At 34.3% G+C, this 21,147-nt stretch overlaps 1 protein-coding gene across 5 annotated transcripts in view; it reads left to right on the plus strand.

Moving 5' to 3' along the window:
- The window catches only part of TUSC3 (tumor suppressor candidate 3), a 108,606-nt gene that overhangs the window by 19,976 nt on the left and 67,483 nt on the right, over positions 1-21,147 (plus strand). For all 5 annotated transcript variants that reach the window (XR_003526452.1, XM_027636037.1, XM_027636036.1 and 2 more), the window contains exon 2: positions 12,428-12,597. Coding sequence is in view for 4 of the 5 variants with exons in the window: in XM_027636037.1 (XP_027491838.1) it covers positions 12,428-12,597 (170 nt within the window). In the remaining variant the exon portion in view is untranslated. The remainder of the gene's footprint in view (positions 1-12,427; positions 12,598-21,147) is intronic.

Raw genomic sequence — 21,147 nt, forward strand, 5'->3', positions numbered from 1 at the left:
CATTCTTGGAGAGGGAGATAAGGACTTATGTACCAGCAAAGTAAATTGGAAAGTAATGCCTCTTGTACTTATTTTTAAATGTGATTCAGACCTAAAACTTTATAGCAAATCATGTGCTGTTCTTGTAAAAGGACAGGTTTCTGTCAAATGGAGATAAAGTGTATTCTCAGTCTTTGTGTCTGTAGGGATTAGGGCAGTAATTGCATCTAATTTCTGGTGATGCTTTCTCCTCCCTGTGGTCATTGAAGTATTATTTCACTGAAAATGTGTGGGGAGGACTTGAAATGTCTACATTGGATGCCTTGAATCTGAATATAATTCCTGTTATTTTACATTTCATCTCTCATTGTCAGAATGAGAGTTTTTCTTAATTGTTTTCTTTTAAATATAGAAGATACACTAATTGTGTAAGTTGAGAATTTTATTTAGGGATGTGCACACACATAATGCAGGGGGAAGGAAATTTTGACACAGTTTATTAGTTCTGTAGGAAATGTATTTTTTAAATGTCCTGTTCATGCAATATGAAATCCTGACTCCCTTGAACAACATGAAGTGTAAATTGCACCAGACTAAAACTGGAATGAGCTAATAAGTAGTATATACTTTTCCTCTGGCGTGGTTTTAGGACTACAAGAAGTTTCTGTGATGAAAATCTCCCTGATAAGGTGGTGCAACCAATGTCAATGTTCATGATTGGCATTTTTCCTTGTGATGAGGTGATTTACTGTTTGTTCTAGCATGTTCAATGATTATTCACCAATTTTGTTGCTAAGCATATTGATGAGCTTTGCACTTATTTATTACTTATAATTGGTTTCAGGCCTGTCTTCCTCTGAATAGCACTTACTGTTTATCTATCAAGAGATCCACCTTCTTACTCTGCTTTAGGGAACAGGAAGGGAGTAGGCTTATCAAAGATTTTTTCTCACTTATCTTTCACTATTTAGTTAACTCACCTCTTTGGTCGTCTTTATAAATGAGTTGGTAGCGTTAAATTGGCAAACAAATAGAATCATTCTGTGCTTTTTGGTCAGTTACTATTTCAGCTTTCCTGGGTTTTCCTTCTAGTGGCAACTGTGTTAGCTTAAATCATTGCGCTACTGTACAAAATCGCAGTGGCAATGTATCCTGTATTTCAACTGGGAAACTTCCCTACTTCTTTGGCAAATGTAGCAGTTGTGGGGGAACTGGGGAAGTGGCTGTCTTAAGGTTGAGTGGGAGAAAGTGCAGTACTGGAGACCTTCACATTCATAAAGGTGAACTTTTTTTTGTTTGGTTGTGGGGGGTTTTCTGGTGTTTTTTTGTTGTTGTTGTTGTTTCGGTTTGGTTTTGGTTTGGTTTGGGTTTTGTTTGTTTTGGGATTTTTGTTTGTTTGTTTTTTTGGTGGAAAATCTGCAGTTGTTTTTAATCCTGATAGCTCTTATATGCCAAGTCTAGAATTATAATTTTTGTTTAGTGAGAATAGTAATAATATTCTACATAATATTTATTTCTTTTCTACCATATTTGTACATTGGAGTTTTAATCCTGTGGGTGCTTGGGTTAATGGGTAAAGCATAAAGAACATTGGGAATTTTAACGAAGAAGTGCAATTTTTATCTGTGGTAGGTAGTTAGGAGATGTTTCAGTCCCTTTGGTAGTAATAATAACTTTTTCCACTCTAAATATTAACGGTTTTGTCTGCAACTTTTTGATTATAATTTTTAAAATTCTTAATTTTTACATTAGTTTGTGGATAGTTAGGTATCGTACTTCAGAAAGTATTTGACTGTCTTGTCACAAGATAGAAAGTGTTTATTGCTTATCATCACCACATCTTTCCTCTGACATTAGGCTTTGAATTCACTTGTTGTGAAAAGGCAGGTGAGAAATTTAATTCTGTTTTTTAGTTTCCCAGTGTTCTAATAAGGAAGATGACCTTTTGTATTAATATAAAGGTGTCAATAAAGAATAGGTACTTGAGAATCCTCTCATTCATATCAAAAGGACCAAATCTGTGACATCTGCCTATGTGTGGGTTTTTTGTTTGTTTGTTTGATTTAGTGTTTGTTTTTGTGGGGTTTTATTTATTTACTTTTTGTTTGTTTGTTTCTTTGTGGTTTTTGCTTTTAATGTTTTGGAAGATGAAGAAACCAGAGTGTTCATCATATCTAGAACATTTTTCAACTAGATGCTTTGTGTTCTTTAGATCAAATTAATTGGTTGTTCTTTGCTTGTTTGGAATAACTTGGGAATAAGAACTCTGCTGATTTGTAGATTTTTTTGTTGTTGTTGTTGATTTTTTTTTTAAGGTCAGTTAACTTCCTCTAAAATTCTTTTCTCATTTTAAGTGTCTCTTACGTAATAAAAAAGAAATACCATTATATTCCTTGATGAAGCAATTAAAAAAATTCATTAAAGGGATTCTGTTGAAATTATTTAGGTGTGCTTCATTGAGGTCTCGGTGTTTTCCTGTACAAGCAGTTATATTTCTGATTACCAAATGGTGCTTGCTTATGTGTCCGTAGAACAATCTAATTTCTGTCCCATCATTCCAGTATGTTTTCACTCATGAAACCAAATTGCCTCTGATTTGTATTGTATTTTCTATGCATTTTACATTTTAAATGGTTGTTGAATTGATTTGTCCTTAGTCTTCATTCTTCTAACAGGATGCAACTACCCCTTCCCAGTTGTTCTTTCAAATCTAATTCACTGAAAAGTTTAGATGCATTCCACAGCCTTTTGTAAGATTTTTTTTTTTAATAAAACTTCTTTTCATTGTAGCAGTTTAGTCATCTGTTCTGTACTTCCACTGATTGGAAATGCTGCATCTGATTTTAACCTGTTGTTTGAAATAACTTAGAAAATTGAAGAAGAGTTTACTGTTCAGTAAAGTAATGTCTTTTCATGCGCATCCTTTAAATGTCATGCTTTTCATCTAGTGTTCTGAAGTTGAAAATGTTTTGAGGAAGGGCTGAGAAAGCTGGGATTGTTTATTCTAGGAAAGAGCAGGCTCAGAAGGAGTTCTATCAATGTAAATAAATACCTGGAGCATAAAGTGTTAAGACTCATTGGTGCCCAGTGAGTGACTAGACTGGGGGCAGTGGGCACAAAACACTTCTATACTGAGAAGATGACCAAGCACTGGCAGGACTTGCCCAGGAAGGTTGTAAACTCTCCCTTTTTGGAAACACTCAAAAGCTGTCTGGGCATGGTCCTGGGCCACTGACTTAAGGTGGCTCTACTTGGTCAGGGGTTAGACTAGGTGACCTTCAGAGCTCCCTTCCAACTTCAGCCATTTTGTGGTACTGTGAAATTGGTCTGGCATTGGAAATGGAACCTTCAACAAGACTAGATAAGAAATGCAGACTGTTTTCTTCATGTTCAGACTTGGTCAGAATTCTCATTGTCCATACGGTATCCCAAAGAAGGTGAAAATTCAAGGTAAAGTTGACTTTTTTTATTTTCTTTCAGTCTTTCTCTTATGAATATAGAAATTATTACAGGGCAAATTATTCTGTATGTGAAGTACAGAAGCTACGTGCTTTGATATGTACAAAACTGGTATACGAGCAACTGATCCTGGATTACCAGGTTCTTATGGGTTGCTCTGTAACACTATTTCTTTAATAGTTCACTTAGTTAAAGAGATTCAGCTGAACAAAGTCTTTTGCAATAAAGTTGAAAGGGAACAGTTGGTTATATAGCTCTGTTTGTAGAAATGTTCAGCTTCACAAGTAGTGCTTGAGAGTAAAAGACCTCATTTTCAAATTTTCAAAGACACTGTGGACTCTTGTTGCAGAATGAGGGAGAAAGAAGGAGAAATGGCTTGTGTCTTCCTGTAGTGTCAAACCTTTGCTTTTAGTAGACAAGTACCATTTCTTCAAATGATCTAGACTATTTAAGTAAGACTGCCTCCTGATTTCAACTAACATGTAAGAAGTGAAGGGAAAAGAATAGGATCAAAAGTTATTTTTTAAAAATAAACACAATATTATCTCTGAGAAGTCAATATTCGTTGTAGCAAGGGAGAGGTATACAAATGGCTTTCAGTTAGTTAATTCATGATTCTACACTGTAGATTGAGCCAGGCTGCTAAATGATGTGAGATGGCTATTGCAGAAAGCTGAACTTAAAAAAAAAAATAAATCTTGGAATCAAGAATCTCAGAATGGCAATATAAACAGCACTTAGTTTAGAAGGCAGACATAGCTAAGTTTAATTTTACCTAAAATGCAGAAATATTTGAAAATGGCAGGCTGACTGAGTTAATGTCACACATCTTGATAATCTGTAGCTTTTGAGTTGTGTTCTGGAGTTAGAAAGAGTTTCAATTTGTGAAATAATAATTGTGCATAGAATTAACTTGAAGTATCTGCTTAAAAATCATAAACTTACACTCTGAAAGGTATGGCTGTGTCCAATTCCCAGTAATCTGAAGGTTCTGAATATTGAAAAAAATATACAGTCATTTAGAATTTGAAGTTTGATCATTTTAATGAATTGAAATATATGTGCAGAGTGATGTTTTTAACATTTTGTGCATAATTTTAATATTTAGCTTAAGATTTTTTCCCAACTTTAATCAAGAACTTTTGCAACGTTTTTGCTAGGTCACCCTGAAATGTTTTCCACTGAGAATAAATGAAGCTTTTTTAGCCTTTGTGTATAACAAGTACTCTTGGAATCATCCTCGTTGCCCTATATTATGCTCTCCTGAGACTGATATCCTTCCAGTGTTAAGGTGACCTAAGCAAAATGTGCTTTGAGGTTTAGCTGGTGCTTTTGTTGTAGAGTCTTTTCTCTAATTGATAATTTATCCTTTTGATATTTCTCATTATGTTTTTAATTACTTCCACACTTGCAAAAAAAAATAAAAATAAAACAATAAGGGAAAAACCTGTGGTTGTATAAAGCACATTACCTAGGCTAATTTCTATAGAATTTAAATGGTTTAACTTGTGTTTATTTAATGCAGTACAGTAGGGATTATCTTTGCTGAAGGAATTTGTATGCTTGTTTACAGTACTAGAGTTCTACTCTGTAATTCATGATGTTGACTTACAGATTTTATTTAAATTAGATGAACTTTATTTTTTAATGAATGTAAGTTATCATAAAGCTTGTGACAAAGTGTGAAAATTATAAAACGTATAAGTTAAAACCAGGATGAATTTCTTGTATTTTGAAATAAATTGTCAATTTTTGATTGTATTCCATGGAAATTGAATATCTTTGTAAAATCAGCTGGACAATATACATCTGTGTAAACCATTATGCAGGTTACTTTCTGTCTTGTATTTTCTACTGTGGAAAAAATATTAATATTAATACTTTCTTGTACAATATTCAGAAAATGACAGCTTTGTATAATAGGAAATCAACCAGATTTTTCTGAAACTTAAAAGCAATTTATAGTCTAAAATTGGAAAAAAAACCCAAAAAACCCCAAAACAAACCTCAGTACTTTTAGTTCTCTGTTCATTTATCTATTCAGCCTTAGAAGGACGTTTTTAGGCTTAGTGCCACAAAATGTAGGCTATTTTACATAAAGATGAAAATCGGTGTCTGATTCCAAAAAGCGAATCCTCAGTCACAGCTAAATGACTTTGAGTCAATGGAGCATAATATCAAGTCAGTCATACTGTGCCAGCTTACATGGCTTCTCAGTTATGTTCAGGCAATGGCTTTTTGTAAATAAATAAATAATCTGAAAGGGAAATAAGTATCCAAACAGATTTCTGTATGTCTTACTGGTTAGTAATATTTGCATTAACTCATGCTTTTCTTTTGTTGAAGAGGAGAGAACAGAGAGGAAAAGATTTGCAGTACTGATACAGCCATTCTCAATGGAATTAGTTTATGACCTTCTGAGTTACAGAACAGTTTGTACGGTGCTTCTGATGCCTTCAGAATTTGATGTAAATGCTCTTAATTTCTGCTGCAGAAAAATATGGTGCTCACTGGAATACTCAGATACTTAATCCTGGACTTCTCCATTGAACCTAGGGTTGTGAGTCATGAAATTACAGATTGCAACTTTGACATGACTCATGGTTTATATTCTTGTTTAAAGACAAATTCAAAAGAGGGAATAAATATTTTTGATGAAGCTGCTGATGCTGCATGCTTTAATTTGAAGAAGAATAAACTTTGATAAAAGTAATTTTTTTTTTTTCTGGGTTTCAGAATAGCCTAGGAACTTTTAGAGAAAAGAGTGAAGACCTAGACAGATTAAAGAAATTACCTTTTTTTTAGCACTTTCAAGTCCATGAGCTATGTGAAATCTTCTTTAGAAGGCTTGTGCAGGAAAGTAGCCATCTAGCCCATTTTAGTGTGTAGGAAATGTTATATGAAATTACCTGAGTATTTGTTGAGTTTTACAAATGATAAAACTGTTTTTGATGTGTTCAAGGATACTGGTGCATTGGTAGTGTAAATGACATTTATATGCAGGCTTCAGGTGAACAAGGAACAACAGAGGAATGCATGCCTGTAAGAACAGTTTTAATATTAATTCCATTAATGTAATGCTGTCAGTAATTACATATCCGTGAATGTTTATCAGACACATTTTTAGAAGAGTTAACTATTCTTACTACATACTGCTGTAATGTGTTCAGTTAGTTTCTCTGTACTATTATTCTTAGTGTAACTAAAGACTAAAAAGGAGACTGTTAAAATAAATTGGAATTTAAGCTGCATACGTCAGATTGAGAAATTTATGAGATACTTTACATGCCTTATCACTGTAACCTTGTGGTTTTTGTTGTTTGTTTTTACAATGAGTGTTGTCCTGAAATAATGGCTTACAAAGCTAGCAGTTTTGAGTACTTGATGCACCTTAGTGAACAAAGCAGAATTTTCATCAACTGTGATTTGATCAGCATTTTTTGGTTTTGGTAAGATACACATAAAGGAAACATGGAAGGCAAGCCGTCTCATTTGTTTTTTTATTTTATTTGCAACACCATAATTTCAGAAACACTCAAAATCTGTAGGTAACTGATCTCCAGTAGCAAATATATATCAAATCATTAATTAGCAACTCCTTGCTGTATTTCTTTCACTACAGAAACTGTGAAATTTGAGCTACTGGAGTGAATTTGAATTTTTCGTCAGGAAAGGGGAATGGCTTGGTAATAACCAATGCCTCAGCGTTATTAGTAGTCAACAGTAGTTTGAGTCCCTGGCTAATTTATTTGAAGACTTTTCCCGGTATAGGTATCTCATCTTACTACTCTTGACCCCGCCTTTCCAGAGCAGAGGTCTTGGTATTCCACGTTCACATACTGAGCAGTATTCAGGACCCTCTTATATCAGCGAGACCTAAAACCTCTTCTGAAGCTTGACAGAAGCAAAGTGGTAGAGCTGGTGTGTCTCAAGTGAAAGCAGGATAGTTTGAACAGCGAAGTATTAAGTAATATCATTGGGACTGTGTTCTTTTCTTTTTTTTAATGGCCCCTTATGCCTTAAAAGCTACCTGTGTGAAGTTGTTCTGACTGAAAGCAAAGTAAATGAAAGGGGATCTGAAGAAGAAAACTAATTGAAAATACATTTTCGGTAATGTAAACCCATCAACAATATGTTTATATGATATAGAAATCTGATAAAACTTTCTTGAGAACCAAGGATTATCTTCTCTTTGCCATACTCCAACTATTTTTCTATGACTTTGTGTTTTACAGATCAATAAATCTGAATGAACAGTATTTAATTTATTTTTTTTTTTTAAATAGGAGTTTTGTCTTGAAAATGTCAGGGACATCCATTGGATAGACAGAGCAAGCAGCATTTATGAAAATTTGAATGGTGTTTTGTTTTGTGTTATTTGGTGCCCCCTGCCCCCAACAAGACAGTTTTATTTAGGCCAAAAGAAATTTAGAAAATCTGGCCAAGGAAGATTAACAGTTAATGAGACAAAAATGTGTGGATACAGGGTGGTTCTTATTGTTGTTTATGCATTGTCTTGTAGGCACTGTGTCTTGTCTTGGGAGAATGAATAGATAAAGCTGTGTTTTGAGTAGCTAATCTGCTGGTCACAGAGTATGAAAGGGAAGGCTTGTAGATGACAAGCTGTGTTAGGTTAAGAAGCAGAGAGGAGATACAGGGGATCACTGGGAAGCAGTCCCTAATGGGGAATTGCTTCAGGTGTGGATGCCAGAAGCTTGGCCTGCCAGCATCTTCTGTTTCATAACTTGTCACAGTTTGCCTATGTTTTTGACAGCAGCAAAGATAATTTTCGTAGGTGATTGCTTTATGGGAAAATCCCGTTTTCTAAAAAATGAACAGCTTTTCTTGTTCAGTAAGAAAATTCCTGGATTTTCACTTGTTACAAGATAGTGTAGTAACAGCAAGGAGTATTATAGTTGTGTTTGCTTTACAAAAATTAGCATTCATGTTGTTTCCACACATAGATCATGAATGTTCTTTTATTCTGCTTGAGGTATCAACCACTGAAAATACATAAATGATATATGTCTGCCTCTTCACCCATTGATTTAAAAGTTCTCTATGTTTTTATCAGTAGACTGTTATCTCTTGACTCTGTTGTAGTTATTTGTGACATCAAACCTAGAGTTTTCTTCATACAGGAAGGATTTCCCTTTTCCTATTTAGGCTTCTAGGATTTGTTGTCTGTTTGGGTTTTTTTTCCTAGCCTTTCAACTAAAACAGTTCCATTGAGTTATTGTTATAAGTACTCAGAGGAATTCTGCAAACCAATAGGTTTAAACAAATGGAGGGTCTTTACTTGTATAGACTGTGTGAAGGAGCAGAAAATTAGCCACTAGAGGAAAAATGGAATAGTTCCTCGTTTTCTGGATATTGTTCATCGCAAGATGTGTTTTGTCAGATTTAGCCATTCTTTCCTATTTCCAGATTTTCTCTGGCAGAAAACTTTTCCCCAGGTGATGGAAAGAGGTTGAGTTAATAAAATTTGTGTAAATGTCTAAAATCCTAATGGGAATTCACTTTGGTGACAGTTTTAGGTATGGTTTGTATACCTGGATGGTAAATGATAGAAGAAAACTACTGGAGAACATATTCAGTTTCAGTATCTTCATGGCAAGAACAATTTGGAATAGACCATTGTCTTTTCTAACAATGCTTTGCTGGATATTAATAGATTATTTTTATTAGGGTAATATAGAAAATTATCCCTTTTGGCTTTAAATGTTTTCTGACAATTTTTTTTTTATTTTCACCACTCTCTTTTACACAGGAGAAATTTTTTGACTGAGGTAGAGCTCATACTTTGGTTCAACGGTGTTTTTTTCTTTTTTATACACTTTTATCTGAGAAATCTTTTCTTACAAAAATATCAGTTACAATTTGAATTATGAAATCCTTAAGGTTGTTCTGCTGCTTCAGCATGTTTAAAACATGCTCCCCCCCCTTTTAACAGACTGACCAATTTTCTGAGTGTAGTGTCATAAAAGTAGGTACCTTTTTGATCCAAAGCTAAAGTACACAGTTGGAATTTTGAAATGTACCATATTTCCTTAAGACAGATATTGAGCTTGAAAATCAAATGCATGGCTAAAATAGAAACTTATTTAAGAGTAGATTTATTTCTTAGATTTCATTATTAAATGAAATGAGGAAAAAGTTGCTAACTTAGTAGCATATATTGTGAAAATATTTTGTAAATGACAAAAACAATATCAGGCCTTCATCTCTCTCTAAAGAGTTAAAAATCAGAAAGACTTCACTGTGAATTCTAGAGCTATCAGTTCCAAGTTCTCTTGTATCAAGTATTCTGCAAAAGAAGTCTTTCTGGAATAAAGCGTAGGAAAAAATCGGTAGGATATCGAAGTGCGGTCAGTTACCTAAGAAAAGGGTAGCCTATAGCAGAATGTTTTATGATGTAAGCAATTATCTGCAATCTATTCAGTAACTTTCTACTTGAAAAGAGTAGATTGCTTCAGAATGCAATGAAGGAAGTATGTAAATTGTACCTAATGACTACATTCCTGAAGCCACTAGCTTGATTACCTAGTATAGTAAACAGGTTGGTTTAGTTACTAGCTTTTTACCTAGTGCATTTAGAAAAAAAAAATCAACAAAAGATACAAGTGGTTGAGAACATTATGGTGAACTTGAGAATATTGTATAAGAGCTCTGTAAAGGTGACATTGCACATTGTTGGATCTGAAAGAATCAAGGCAATTTTTTTATTGGCAACAAGCTTCCAAGTAAAACTTGGTTTGGGAATTCTCTAAGAGTCTTCCAATATAACTGTTTCTTTTATAGAAACAAATTGTGTAGCACTAATAGAGCTGGATTTTTTCCTCTCCTGTTTTGTTTTTTTTTTTCTGTCAAGATCATGCTTTTGCTTTCGTACCCTTAATGCTATTTCATGGGTTTCTTTTCTCTGAATAAGGCCTGTTCTGAAAAGTCTTTGGTTTTCTGTACCAAGTAGGTTATTGTACATCATTCCTGTGCTAATATAGAAGTCGTGTCTTTTTATTAATTCTCTTTGGTTTATCTTTTTGCTGCGGTTATTAAAGCTTTTGGATATACTAGTTCACATCCTTTTAGCTCCTTATGTTTTATTGCACATTACCAGCTGCAGTGCCTGATGCAAAACTAGTGAATCTTTTGAAATGACCAAAGATTTAATTCAGACACTGCTAATTCAGGGAAACCTTACATATGTCTTTTAGCAGAAGAAAAATTATGGTATTAATTGATTAATTTATATAAACAGAGTTGTAATCGCTTTCACATTTGTGATAACAAATATCAGCTAAATTGTGAGAAAAGAAATGAAACCTTAAAGGATATTTTTTAAAGGCTTTATAACATCAAGTAAATGCAGCTCTCAGAACTGTTCATGATTTACACTGATCAAAACTTTTGGACTCAAGCCTTCTGATGACCTGTGCCTGATAATTTTTAAGATGGAAGGTCTTACAGGCAAAATGTAATTTTTCTTGATCCTTGCAGTTCACTCCTTCCTTCCCCTCATATATCTATCTATCTCTACTCTTATTTATAGCATTACTGATTTGTCAAAATGTTACTAGATGACCTAATTTTTCTATTTCATTCCTTTTTTTAAAGAAAGTCCTAGAAAAACCACCTTGTCTCCTTTCTCAGTTTTTCTTACACAGTATTTGAGTTTTATCCTTGCCTTGCCTCTCATTGTATTCTCTTTTCTCACTGTCCCCATTTCAATATGTTTTTTAAGCTAGTTTATTCTTCCCCTCCACAGTGGAGCCTCATCAGTTCATAAACCCTTTCACTAATTTGTGTATTTTAACAGAGGTCTGAGATCTTCAAATTTTCTGAACTTAGTTTCCCTGTTGTTTGGAGCCCTTTCTTCACTTTCTGTCTGTCTGCCCCCTCTCTGTCCTTCCCACCTTCTTTCAGTGCTCAACTTCTGACTTGTAATATTCCAGTTTTCTCCACGCTTTTTTGAATTCTTATTTGATATAGGCAGCTTCCACAGGGTCTGTGAATAGGGAACAGAGGATATAAAACAAGATAGATTGATACATTGATCCTGATACAATGTAAGTAGCAATCCACCTAGAGTACTGTCATTGAGACTTCACTGAACCTGGGTAATTTAGGAAACGAAACAATTTCTGCTGAGCATGTGTGACATCAGGCTTACTTTATTAAAAAAAAATTCTAAATAGATTTTTATAAGAATACTTTGACAAATAAGACTGTCTTCTAATATGTCTCATAGCTTCCTTTAAATCATTCATGTCATGGAATGCTTTCAAGCCAAAGCAACACACAGGCAGGGATTTTTTTTCTTATACAATGGTAGTTCAGTCAAAATATTTTTGGGTCCTTAATCTTGAAAGCAGCTCAAAATGTTGGTCTCATAACAGAATTTACCTAGATGGGTATATATGACAGTGCAGTCCTGTCTGTAGCAAAATATAAAACCTGTATTAATTTAAATTCAATATGATACATGTTTGTAGGAAATTCTGAATATAGTAACTATTTCTCTCTCTGTAGGTACAATTTTCTTTCATCTTTATATTTGAGTGACTGACAATATCTTGCTCTCATTTTTACTAAATAGAATAAATATAATGCTGCGTTTTCTGAAGCTTCAATTTTTTTTAAGTGGAAGTTAAATGATTGCTGTACTGCCAACTTGTATTAAGGCAGTCAACCTTACTCTACTTCTTTGCCTTTGGTAGCAACCTGTTTGATTTCATTCTATGGGTCCTTTTTGTTTAAGACCACATTGAGTTATTTTTTTAAATACTTAAAATTTCTCTGTCTACATGAAAGACTAAATTGTGCTATAAGCTAATTTTTGCTATATACATATAACCTATACCTATAACCATATAACTATATAACCTCTGGCTTAAGTCCATATAAGCTCTGAGGGTGAAAAGGCAGAATATAGGTACAAAGCACTTAAACTTTAAGCTTAAACATTCCTCATCCTTGTCCTCAATTACAGAATCTTTTGGCTGAGAAAGTGGAACAGCTGATGGAGTGGAGCTCAAGGCGTTCAGTCATCCGCATGAATGGAGACAAATTCCGAAGGTTTGTGAAGGCTCCACCTCGTAACTACTCTGTGATAGTGATGTTCACTGCTCTTCAGCCACAGCGACAGTGCTCTGTTTGCAGGTAATTTATACCTTACTGAACTTTCTCATCTACCTCACCAGCCTTCAAGTGAACACTTGAATCAATGTGCAATACACTGAGTAGGGTTGTTCTTTGCATGGGAGAGATGCACACTGTTCCACAGGCTCATGTGCTTGTTGCAGCATCTTTTCAACTGTAATTTAATCTAGATGTCAAATTTTAGGATTCTGCCAAGTTTTTATTTCTTTTTTGAATTACAGTTGAATAAAATGTACACAACTAAGGAAGACTTTCTCTTTAAGAAATCAACTTTATGTTATTATAGTTGACCATGATCTTTCCTAAGACATTGTGTGACAGAAGTGGTTCATTACCGTATAATAATGGCACTTCACTGATTTCTTCAGTAAGAGGTGTCGAAGGCTCTGATGCAGATGTGACTTACTGTATGATTTCATAGCTTTGGACAGTTCTTACATGCAAACACATTGTTCCACAAAGACATGCTTATTGTGGAATACTTTCTGGCACTGCACTCTGGTATGTTCTGGTGTCTCCATTTAGAATATGTATTAGAGTGGCTCTGGTATTCCTCGAAGTTCAAGACCTTTTTGTGCAAGTTCCTAGCTCAATAAATTAATCCAGAAATTACTAATGATAGACAGGCAAATAAGGCCAAGGGACTGAAAGGTAGTCATGCACTTAATTACCTTACTGAATCAGAAACTGTGCTAATAAAACCTTCTTCAGCCAAAATATGCATTAGAAATTATTGTGTCTAGAAATAGATTGGATTATTGTGCAGGGAGCTCTAAACAGTGTTTAAATAGGCTGTAAAATACTCTGTAGAACTATGAAATATGCAAACTGTATATTAAGAAATATTATTTCTTGGTTTTGAACAGATGCATTTTAATCTTTATACAGAGTTGGTAAACATAACAGCTTGTTAGATTTCTGGTGTGTTGGAATGGGACATTTACAACAGAAACTTCAACTTGTGTATCTGTAGTTGTATATGGGTTTTATTGGATTTTTTTTTATAGATTAATTTTCCGTCATTGAAGTCTGTTGATCAGTTTTGAGGAAGAGTGTATAAATTGCTTTTCCATGAGTTCAGTCTCCGCATATGAACTGTGAAGGTGAAGGATTAGGTATAGAAACTTTCCAATATTCTTAAGTCAAATGAATTTTTAGTTCAGCACTTTGGTTGCTGTTGTTTCTTCGTGTTGCCAGGGTTCAACTTTAGGAGAGGAAATAGGAGTCGAAAGTTTACCATATTGTTTTAAATCATTCCTTATTTCCTTACCCAATGGATAAAGCTACAGGAGATGTACCAAGTTCAGCTTTATAAGGGTCATTGTATTTGTCATTATAATGGCCATAGCAAATTCTTTCCCTGTGCTATGTACAGGTCTTTTATAGGGCATGTGAAAACAACATAAATACTGCTTTTTTTTAAGGAAATTAGGTTTGCTTGCAAGTGTGTATTGTTTACTGTACTGAAAAAGAGCTTGTAAATTTTATCTTGCAATAGGCCAGACTAGACATCTATGTACAGAAGCAACTGAAAATCTTTAAGCATAAAATGAAGAAAAAAATCAGCATACTACATTCAGTTGGGCTTGTTTAAATAAATGTGAAGTTGCAATCCACTTGTTCATGGGAAATAAAAGGAATTCAGTGAGGTTGATCATACTGCATGTAAGACCATTATCAGGAAAATCGACATTTTCAAATCAATTCCTAATTAATGGACAGGAGCACTGAAAGTATATAGAGAACTGAAATGCGTGCATTACTTGATTGTTAGCTATTCACTAGCCACTTTGCCTAAAGGAAAAATAGATTTTTTTAACTTAATCTGTAATGTTCTGTGAAGATGCTTTTGTGCAAGATTTAAGTTAACTGCTACTTGTCAAAATATTTTCAGAGCAATTGTATACAAAAAAAAAAATCAATGTCATATTTCAGATATGAAAAAACACATAGACTGAAATCTTTGAATAACTTTGTCACAAGAATTAGAACTTTTTTTTTCCCCCCTAAAAATTGAACCTTGTTAGTTTATGCATCAGAGGCCTATCTACAAAAAAAAAAAAGTTTTTGTTGTTTCCTTTTGGTGCTTAGATTTGAAATTTCTGTGTTTTTTCTCTTCTAAATGTCCAGTTAATAAAGAACATGTGCATAGTATTTTCAAAAGGTGAAAAAAATATTTATGTGGGGCTGTTGGATAGAGCTATGTCAAATTCTAAGCATGAAAAACACAGTATTATACATAAAAAATAAAAAGAGGGAGAACAGTAAATAACAAGATAAAAATACCAAGATTAGGAAATGTGGTCCTCTTCTGGAGAAGAGCAGTGAAAACTAATGGTTATTAGAGCAAGCCATTGTAGATGAGCACATTTGAAGCCAGAAGAGATCATTTGTGTCCTATCTTGTTAAAAAAAACCCTATATCCTTTGTGTATCTGATTTTCTGTTTGGTTATATTTAGAATGTTTGTAGTTTAGAGGAGCCTCTGCTTATAGTAAAATCAGTATGACTGTTCTGGCTGGTGTTTTGAACGATTGTGGCCTCACAGATGGAGAGGTAGCTTCCTGCATTTGAAAGGTTAGTGTCACTTTTGGAATTCCTTCCAAGTGAATGCCAAGTCAGTTTGGTGATCTGTGTTCTCCACTGGACAAGGGACTATCATGCCTGTCCATTGCTGAGAAGTGCTGTAGCTTGGGCATTGTGTAGAAGGCATGAAGGAAGGATTCTCCCCTTCTGCAACCTCCTACCCTTTTTAATGCTGGAAAAGTTCCAGATTTTGAATGGAACTTGGTTGAGTTCACCTATCCATATATCAAGGACATACATGTGAAAAGCTGACCAAATATGTCTCAGAGAATGTAATTTTCTTTGTGCAGCAAGGAAGACATTATAGCATCAATCACATAAATCACATGATTTGTGAAAGTATATGGAAATCATATCAACTTACTTTTAAAATACCACTTACAGAGAAGTCCTTGGGACTCTACATATTTGGATAAAGGTTTGGTATGCAAAAAATAAACTTTCAGTCAATCTTGTCGGAATCAATCTAGTCCTAACATATGAGGGCTTCTGAAAACCAGCAGCTCTGTATACATGTTAGTAGAGCCTCTAGTCATGCCTCTAGATTTTTTTTTTTTTGAGGAAATTCAGTATTTATCCTAAAGCAGAATTTAGAGTGAAGATTTTTCATCTAACAAGTTTAAACAACAAACAAGTTTCAATGTACTGATCCAAAAGAGTATTACAATTGTGTTAGTGGTAGCATAAATGTCAGTTTTTCTTTTGACACAATTATTTAAGTTCAATATGACATAGCTGGTGTTGGCAGATGAATTAACAGTAACAGATTAGATATCCAATGTGCTCTCAAATGGAGGTCAAACGTGTTTCTAATGGCTTAACATGGGGGATCTTTTCCATGCACATTTGGAAATGCATTTGATTAAACTGTTTTAGTTCCAGGAAATTAAACTTGGTTAATCTTAATTGACTTTACCTGTTATTGCTGTTCTTGGTGCATATACTCTGCAACTGCACATTGGAAGCAGATCCTAAAGGGCCCCTTGCTGCATTGTGATGATGAATCAGTTTGGATGAGCAGTCTGAAATAATCTAACTTTGAATAGTGATGATTCAGGGTATAAGACCAGCTGCCTTTTTCCCTTGGTGTTTAGGTCTTCACTCAACTAGATAGTTTATCTCCGTTACCCACATCAGTCACACTCCTAAAGAAAAAATTACTTATGTATGTAAGGAGGAAAAAAGAACGTTCATTCTGACAATAGTATCTTCACAAAGATGAGGAGACTGTTTCTCAGCCTGTACTTTCTATTACATACAGGCAAATGGTAACTTCTAGATTGACTTGAATGCATTTTTGGGTGAAAATTCACTTCCAGCCTCTGTGCTTTTCATCTTTTTGCGTATTGCAGTCTGCTCCCCCTTTTTATTCTCACCACATTTTCTTAAGTGATCAGCACCTTTTTACCAACCAGACTTCAGTGACCCTGGGCTGCACTTGATTTTTCAGCTGCACATGGGCTTTAGCTCTATCCTGCTGATGCTGACTGCTCCTCTGCATCTTTCATTCTTATAATTAGCTCATTCTTTTTTGTTTGTTGCTATACCATCTGACAACTCCATAAGCAAAGTCTTTCATATTGCTTTCCAAACTCTGCTTCTGTCATCTGATTGGCAGATGCAACCATCTCTGCTTTCAGTACAGGTGTATATCAGAGACATCTTGTTTGTCTCCAAACAGTTCACATTTTTGTCTAGTTCATTTTGCAAATTCATTTCTGGGGTATTTTCATTTAGAAAGGGGTATTTGGGTCAGAAAAATGAAATTGGTCACTTGAGCTTTTCCTCAACAGCTGAAACCCATCACAGAAAGGTGCATATTTTGTGTTGATTTTTTTTTCTTAGTGGTCCTTGAAAAGATCAGAGCAGAGGCTAAAGATGCTGAGTTTTGGTGGATAGGCTTTATATGTTGACCTGTGCTACTAGTTTGTTATAAGATAATGGTTAAAATATGTAAATTAGACAAGTGCGTCTCTCTGTGAATTTAAAGCTACTTGAAACAAACAGATTTTGGGTTACATACTTTATACTATGCTTGTTTATGCCTGTGAATTCCCACATGTTTCCTTTTAAGAGGTGAGCCTGTTTGAATTATAGCAAATCGAGATTGAAGCCTAGAATTAGCATCATAAATGATTATGAGAAAAATGGGAAAATGCAACAGAGAAAGCCTATAGTAATGGCAGGTGGCCACTTGTGAAGACAAACTTGTAAACTGCACTAGCTGAAAACTGTTTTGTTTCAGTTCTAGACAATGTTTAACAGTATTTTACAGTGGAAATAACAAACCTGCTTCGAGATTCTTGGAAAACACAGCTTTGCAAAGACTGTGCAAAGAGTATTTATGAAGAAGAAAGATGAAAGTGGCTGGTAATGCAGAGTAGTTGGGTAGCCAGTGATTTTTTCATCCATGTTGACCAGACTATTGCATTTTTAAAAGCGTCAGAAGTTTTGTTATGTTGAAAGGAGCGGTGATTACTCCCATTAGCTGAAGTTTTCTGTGTGTATAAATATAAATGTAAATTATATTAAAAATATGTAGAATATGGGGGAGATGGCTCAATTTTTCAGATGTGGCACATGTTTTCTAAAGACTGCTTTGGTTTAGCTTGAGTGACAAGATTGAATTCTGTCAGAAATTATTAGTGGCATCTTTCAGAACAAACTTGTAGTTGCTGAAGAAATCCTGCTGCAGAATAGGCTCAAAGTTAACTGCTTAAGTTATTCCTCCTTGCAGGTTTATCTAAAAGTATGGTTATAATTCAACATACAGTTTGTCTATTTTTAAATTTTTAGCTTAATGTTGTAGTATGTGTTTCATAAAGATCTCTGAATGTAACTGCCTTCTGCTAACTCAGTGCATAGAAGCAAATAGCAAAATATGAGAGAAGAGATTCCTCATGCTTTTATTAACATCTACCCTATCAATTAGATCTCCAAGAGGAGGTGATTTTTTAATTCTGAAAAGAGAGGGATTCTGTTGGTTTCCCTGCTAAAAAAGATATCCTAGAAAAGAGATATGTTTTCAAGTAACTGATCCAAGAGTAGGTCAACAGCAAAAAGAATTGTGACAGTCAAGGAGGCATCATCAGAAGGAAGAAACAGGATCCTCTGTCTTTCTGTTTTGTTGGGTTTTTTTTGACCACTTGATTAAGAGGAGGTAGTGAGAAAAATCGTTGACAGGTCTCTTAAATGTAGTGAGAGGAAACTGTGATTTGAACTTTTGTTCAATGAAGGAATAGGAAATGTGGAAGGAGCTGTTGAAAGTTAAGCAATTGCTTTTCCTGTGTACTTCAGGATCTTGATAGAAGTACTGATGAGTCCTGTTTAACCAGGCAGTAATCTTCTACTTGGATCACAAGAAACTCCTTATTCTTCCTGTGATTACAATTCTTTATTTTTTTACTTCACAACTTCTACAAAATAGGACCTCATAGCTTCTTTTCATCTGTAGAATACTGAAAATTTCATGGGATGCTGTAAATAGAATAGCATGGATTTTAGCTTGTCTTCCCCTTTTATAGACATCTAGTTTGCAAAACAAGTGTAGTTTTCAACTAGTGTCCATACACTATGTCACCACATATGTGGTGAATTTTCTGGACACATTTGTAGATTTTTCAGTGCTTTTCTTGAAGACAGTGTGAGTCACTCTAAACAAAATTAAAATCAAATAAGCGTTCTGAATTTGTCTTCTTGACACTGAGAAGACATCAAAATATGCATTTAACCCCTTGTTTTAGTTTTGGAAACACGTCTCCAAATAAAAGCCAAAAGTTGTTGTGGAAGTAAATTGTAGCATTGCTTGCAGTTTACTCTAAACAGATGGATAAGAACAGGTAGGTGACCTGGTAGTGCATTCTGTGCCAACTGTACATATGTAAGTATTTTGTACAGTCCATAGTGTGCCAGAAAATAATGCTTTACTGCTTTCTTTGTCAAATAATTCCACACTCTTATTCTTTTCCTAATATTCCATTTGTGTTTTTCTTACTAAAATGTCAGACTAATAGAATAAAATTAATCTCATTAAATATAGCTCAAGCTATACAAATCTGATTAACTGCCATAGACACCCACATAATTAATCTTTTTAAATAAAACTTTTAATATTTCATGAGCAACTCTTGCGTAATGGAAGAATTTTTGTAGAGCATTTGCTTAGCAGCTTACTTTCCAGAATATTGAATTTTCTGAGTAAATCTAATAGTAGCATTCCCTTTGATCTAGCCACTATTTTCTAGTAGCTGGTCAATATTACTGTTGTTGTTGCTAGTTCCTGTGTTGCTGTTATAATGAAGTTCTTAAGAGATGACTATAATAGCAATAGCATTCAAATGTTCTCCATATATCAAAAAATCCTGTCAAGCAAACAAGAGCAGTGCTACTGTATTTTTCTGATGAGTTCAACCCAAATGTAGTTCTTTGCTTTATGCCTTTATATTATTTCATATAATTATTATAGCAATTTTGTATAATTAACATTGATTCATAAAAATAAACTGATAAAATGGGTATGAACTAATGATAGACCTAGGTAGATAAAATGTGGCATAGTCGATATTGTCTGCTGTTAATTGAAGACTGAATTTTTTCAGTCAAGTGCTTGTGTTTTTCAGTCAAGCTTGTGTTACTGAGTCTGAAAAGGAATGAACCTGTGCTACAGAAAGTTATTAATGTGATTATATCAGCATTGTATCAATTGGAGATTATGTAGTGTAGGATGATCTTCAGTTGTGGATGGGGTAGTCCTTTAACTTTGTATTCCTGCTGCTCCTTGTTTCAGTCTTTCTTCTCCACACCCTTCAAGGGCTGCTATGGAGATGTATTACAGAATTGTTATTTTCAGTCTGAGGATGAAATTTTGCTTTGACTCTGTTACAGAAAATCTAAAGCAAGCTTTTGAAAAATTATACTTTCTATCTATTATATTAATTCAAAATAGTTCGAAGATGCAAAATGCATTGAGATCAGCGGGAACAAGAGTCCTCTCAAATAATGGGGGCATAAGTGGAGTATCTGAATTTCCCAGAAATACTATTTCATCACAAGTGAAAGGTATATGAAGAAGAATGATGGCATCAAGATGAAGTGATTTTTATCTTGTTCTTCTAATAAAAATGGTTCAGCTTTAATATAGCAGGCTTATCAGAAGAGTGCTCTACAGATATTGCTTAAGATTTTAAAGCATTCCTTTGATGTTGTCTGACTGCCCTCTTCAGGATGATAGTGAATATGTTAGCCTGCTTAATGATACCTGTTTCTAGAAATAACCAACTAATGAGTACATCACTTTTTTTTTTTAAGTTGCAAACTGCCTGTTGAGTAAGGCTGTTAAGTAGCAAATTTTACAAAGTCAGGTGGTAAGGTTGAAAGTTGAGGTTTATTGTGCTTCATATTATTTATTCTTAGTGGGAGTAAAAGGTCATGAATTTTCATTTTAACTCTTAGATTTTTGTGATAGTTTTTTCATGTACAATGTATGTCGTAATAGTACATAACTTTGCTAGAGTTTGTATGTAATATACGTCATGCCTAAAGTTGATCTCAGTTATGAAGAAATGGTGAAGGTCTTGGGATATCTATGGTCCTGTAATGCTCTTCTCCTTTTTTGCTCTCTCTTCTGTATGTTTAATGCAGAGTTTCTCTTACAACAAACAGATTTTTGAATTCACAGCTAACACATAGAACTGTTTTTCCAGAAACACTGTTTTGAGAAAAGCTGCAGAATATGTTTATTTATACTGCTTATGTATCTTTCTATTTGCAAAGTCAAGTTGCCAAGTGGTGAAATCCTGGTTTGGACTCTACAGCAGATGTGATTAAATAATAATACGGAAATTAACAAAGAAATCTGTGTCAATCAGGAAGTACTGCAAGCATTCTTTCATTTTTTTTCTCTGAATTTTTTTGTTGATATTGATTTGTCCTATTAAAGAATCTGTGGGTTTATGTTTGTGCATTT

Source organism: Corapipo altera, unplaced genomic scaffold, assembly GCF_003945725.1.
Source record: "Corapipo altera isolate COAL_440 unplaced genomic scaffold, ASM394572v1 22b, whole genome shotgun sequence".
In the NCBI taxonomy this organism is placed as follows: Eukaryota; Metazoa; Chordata; class Aves; order Passeriformes; family Pipridae; genus Corapipo; species Corapipo altera.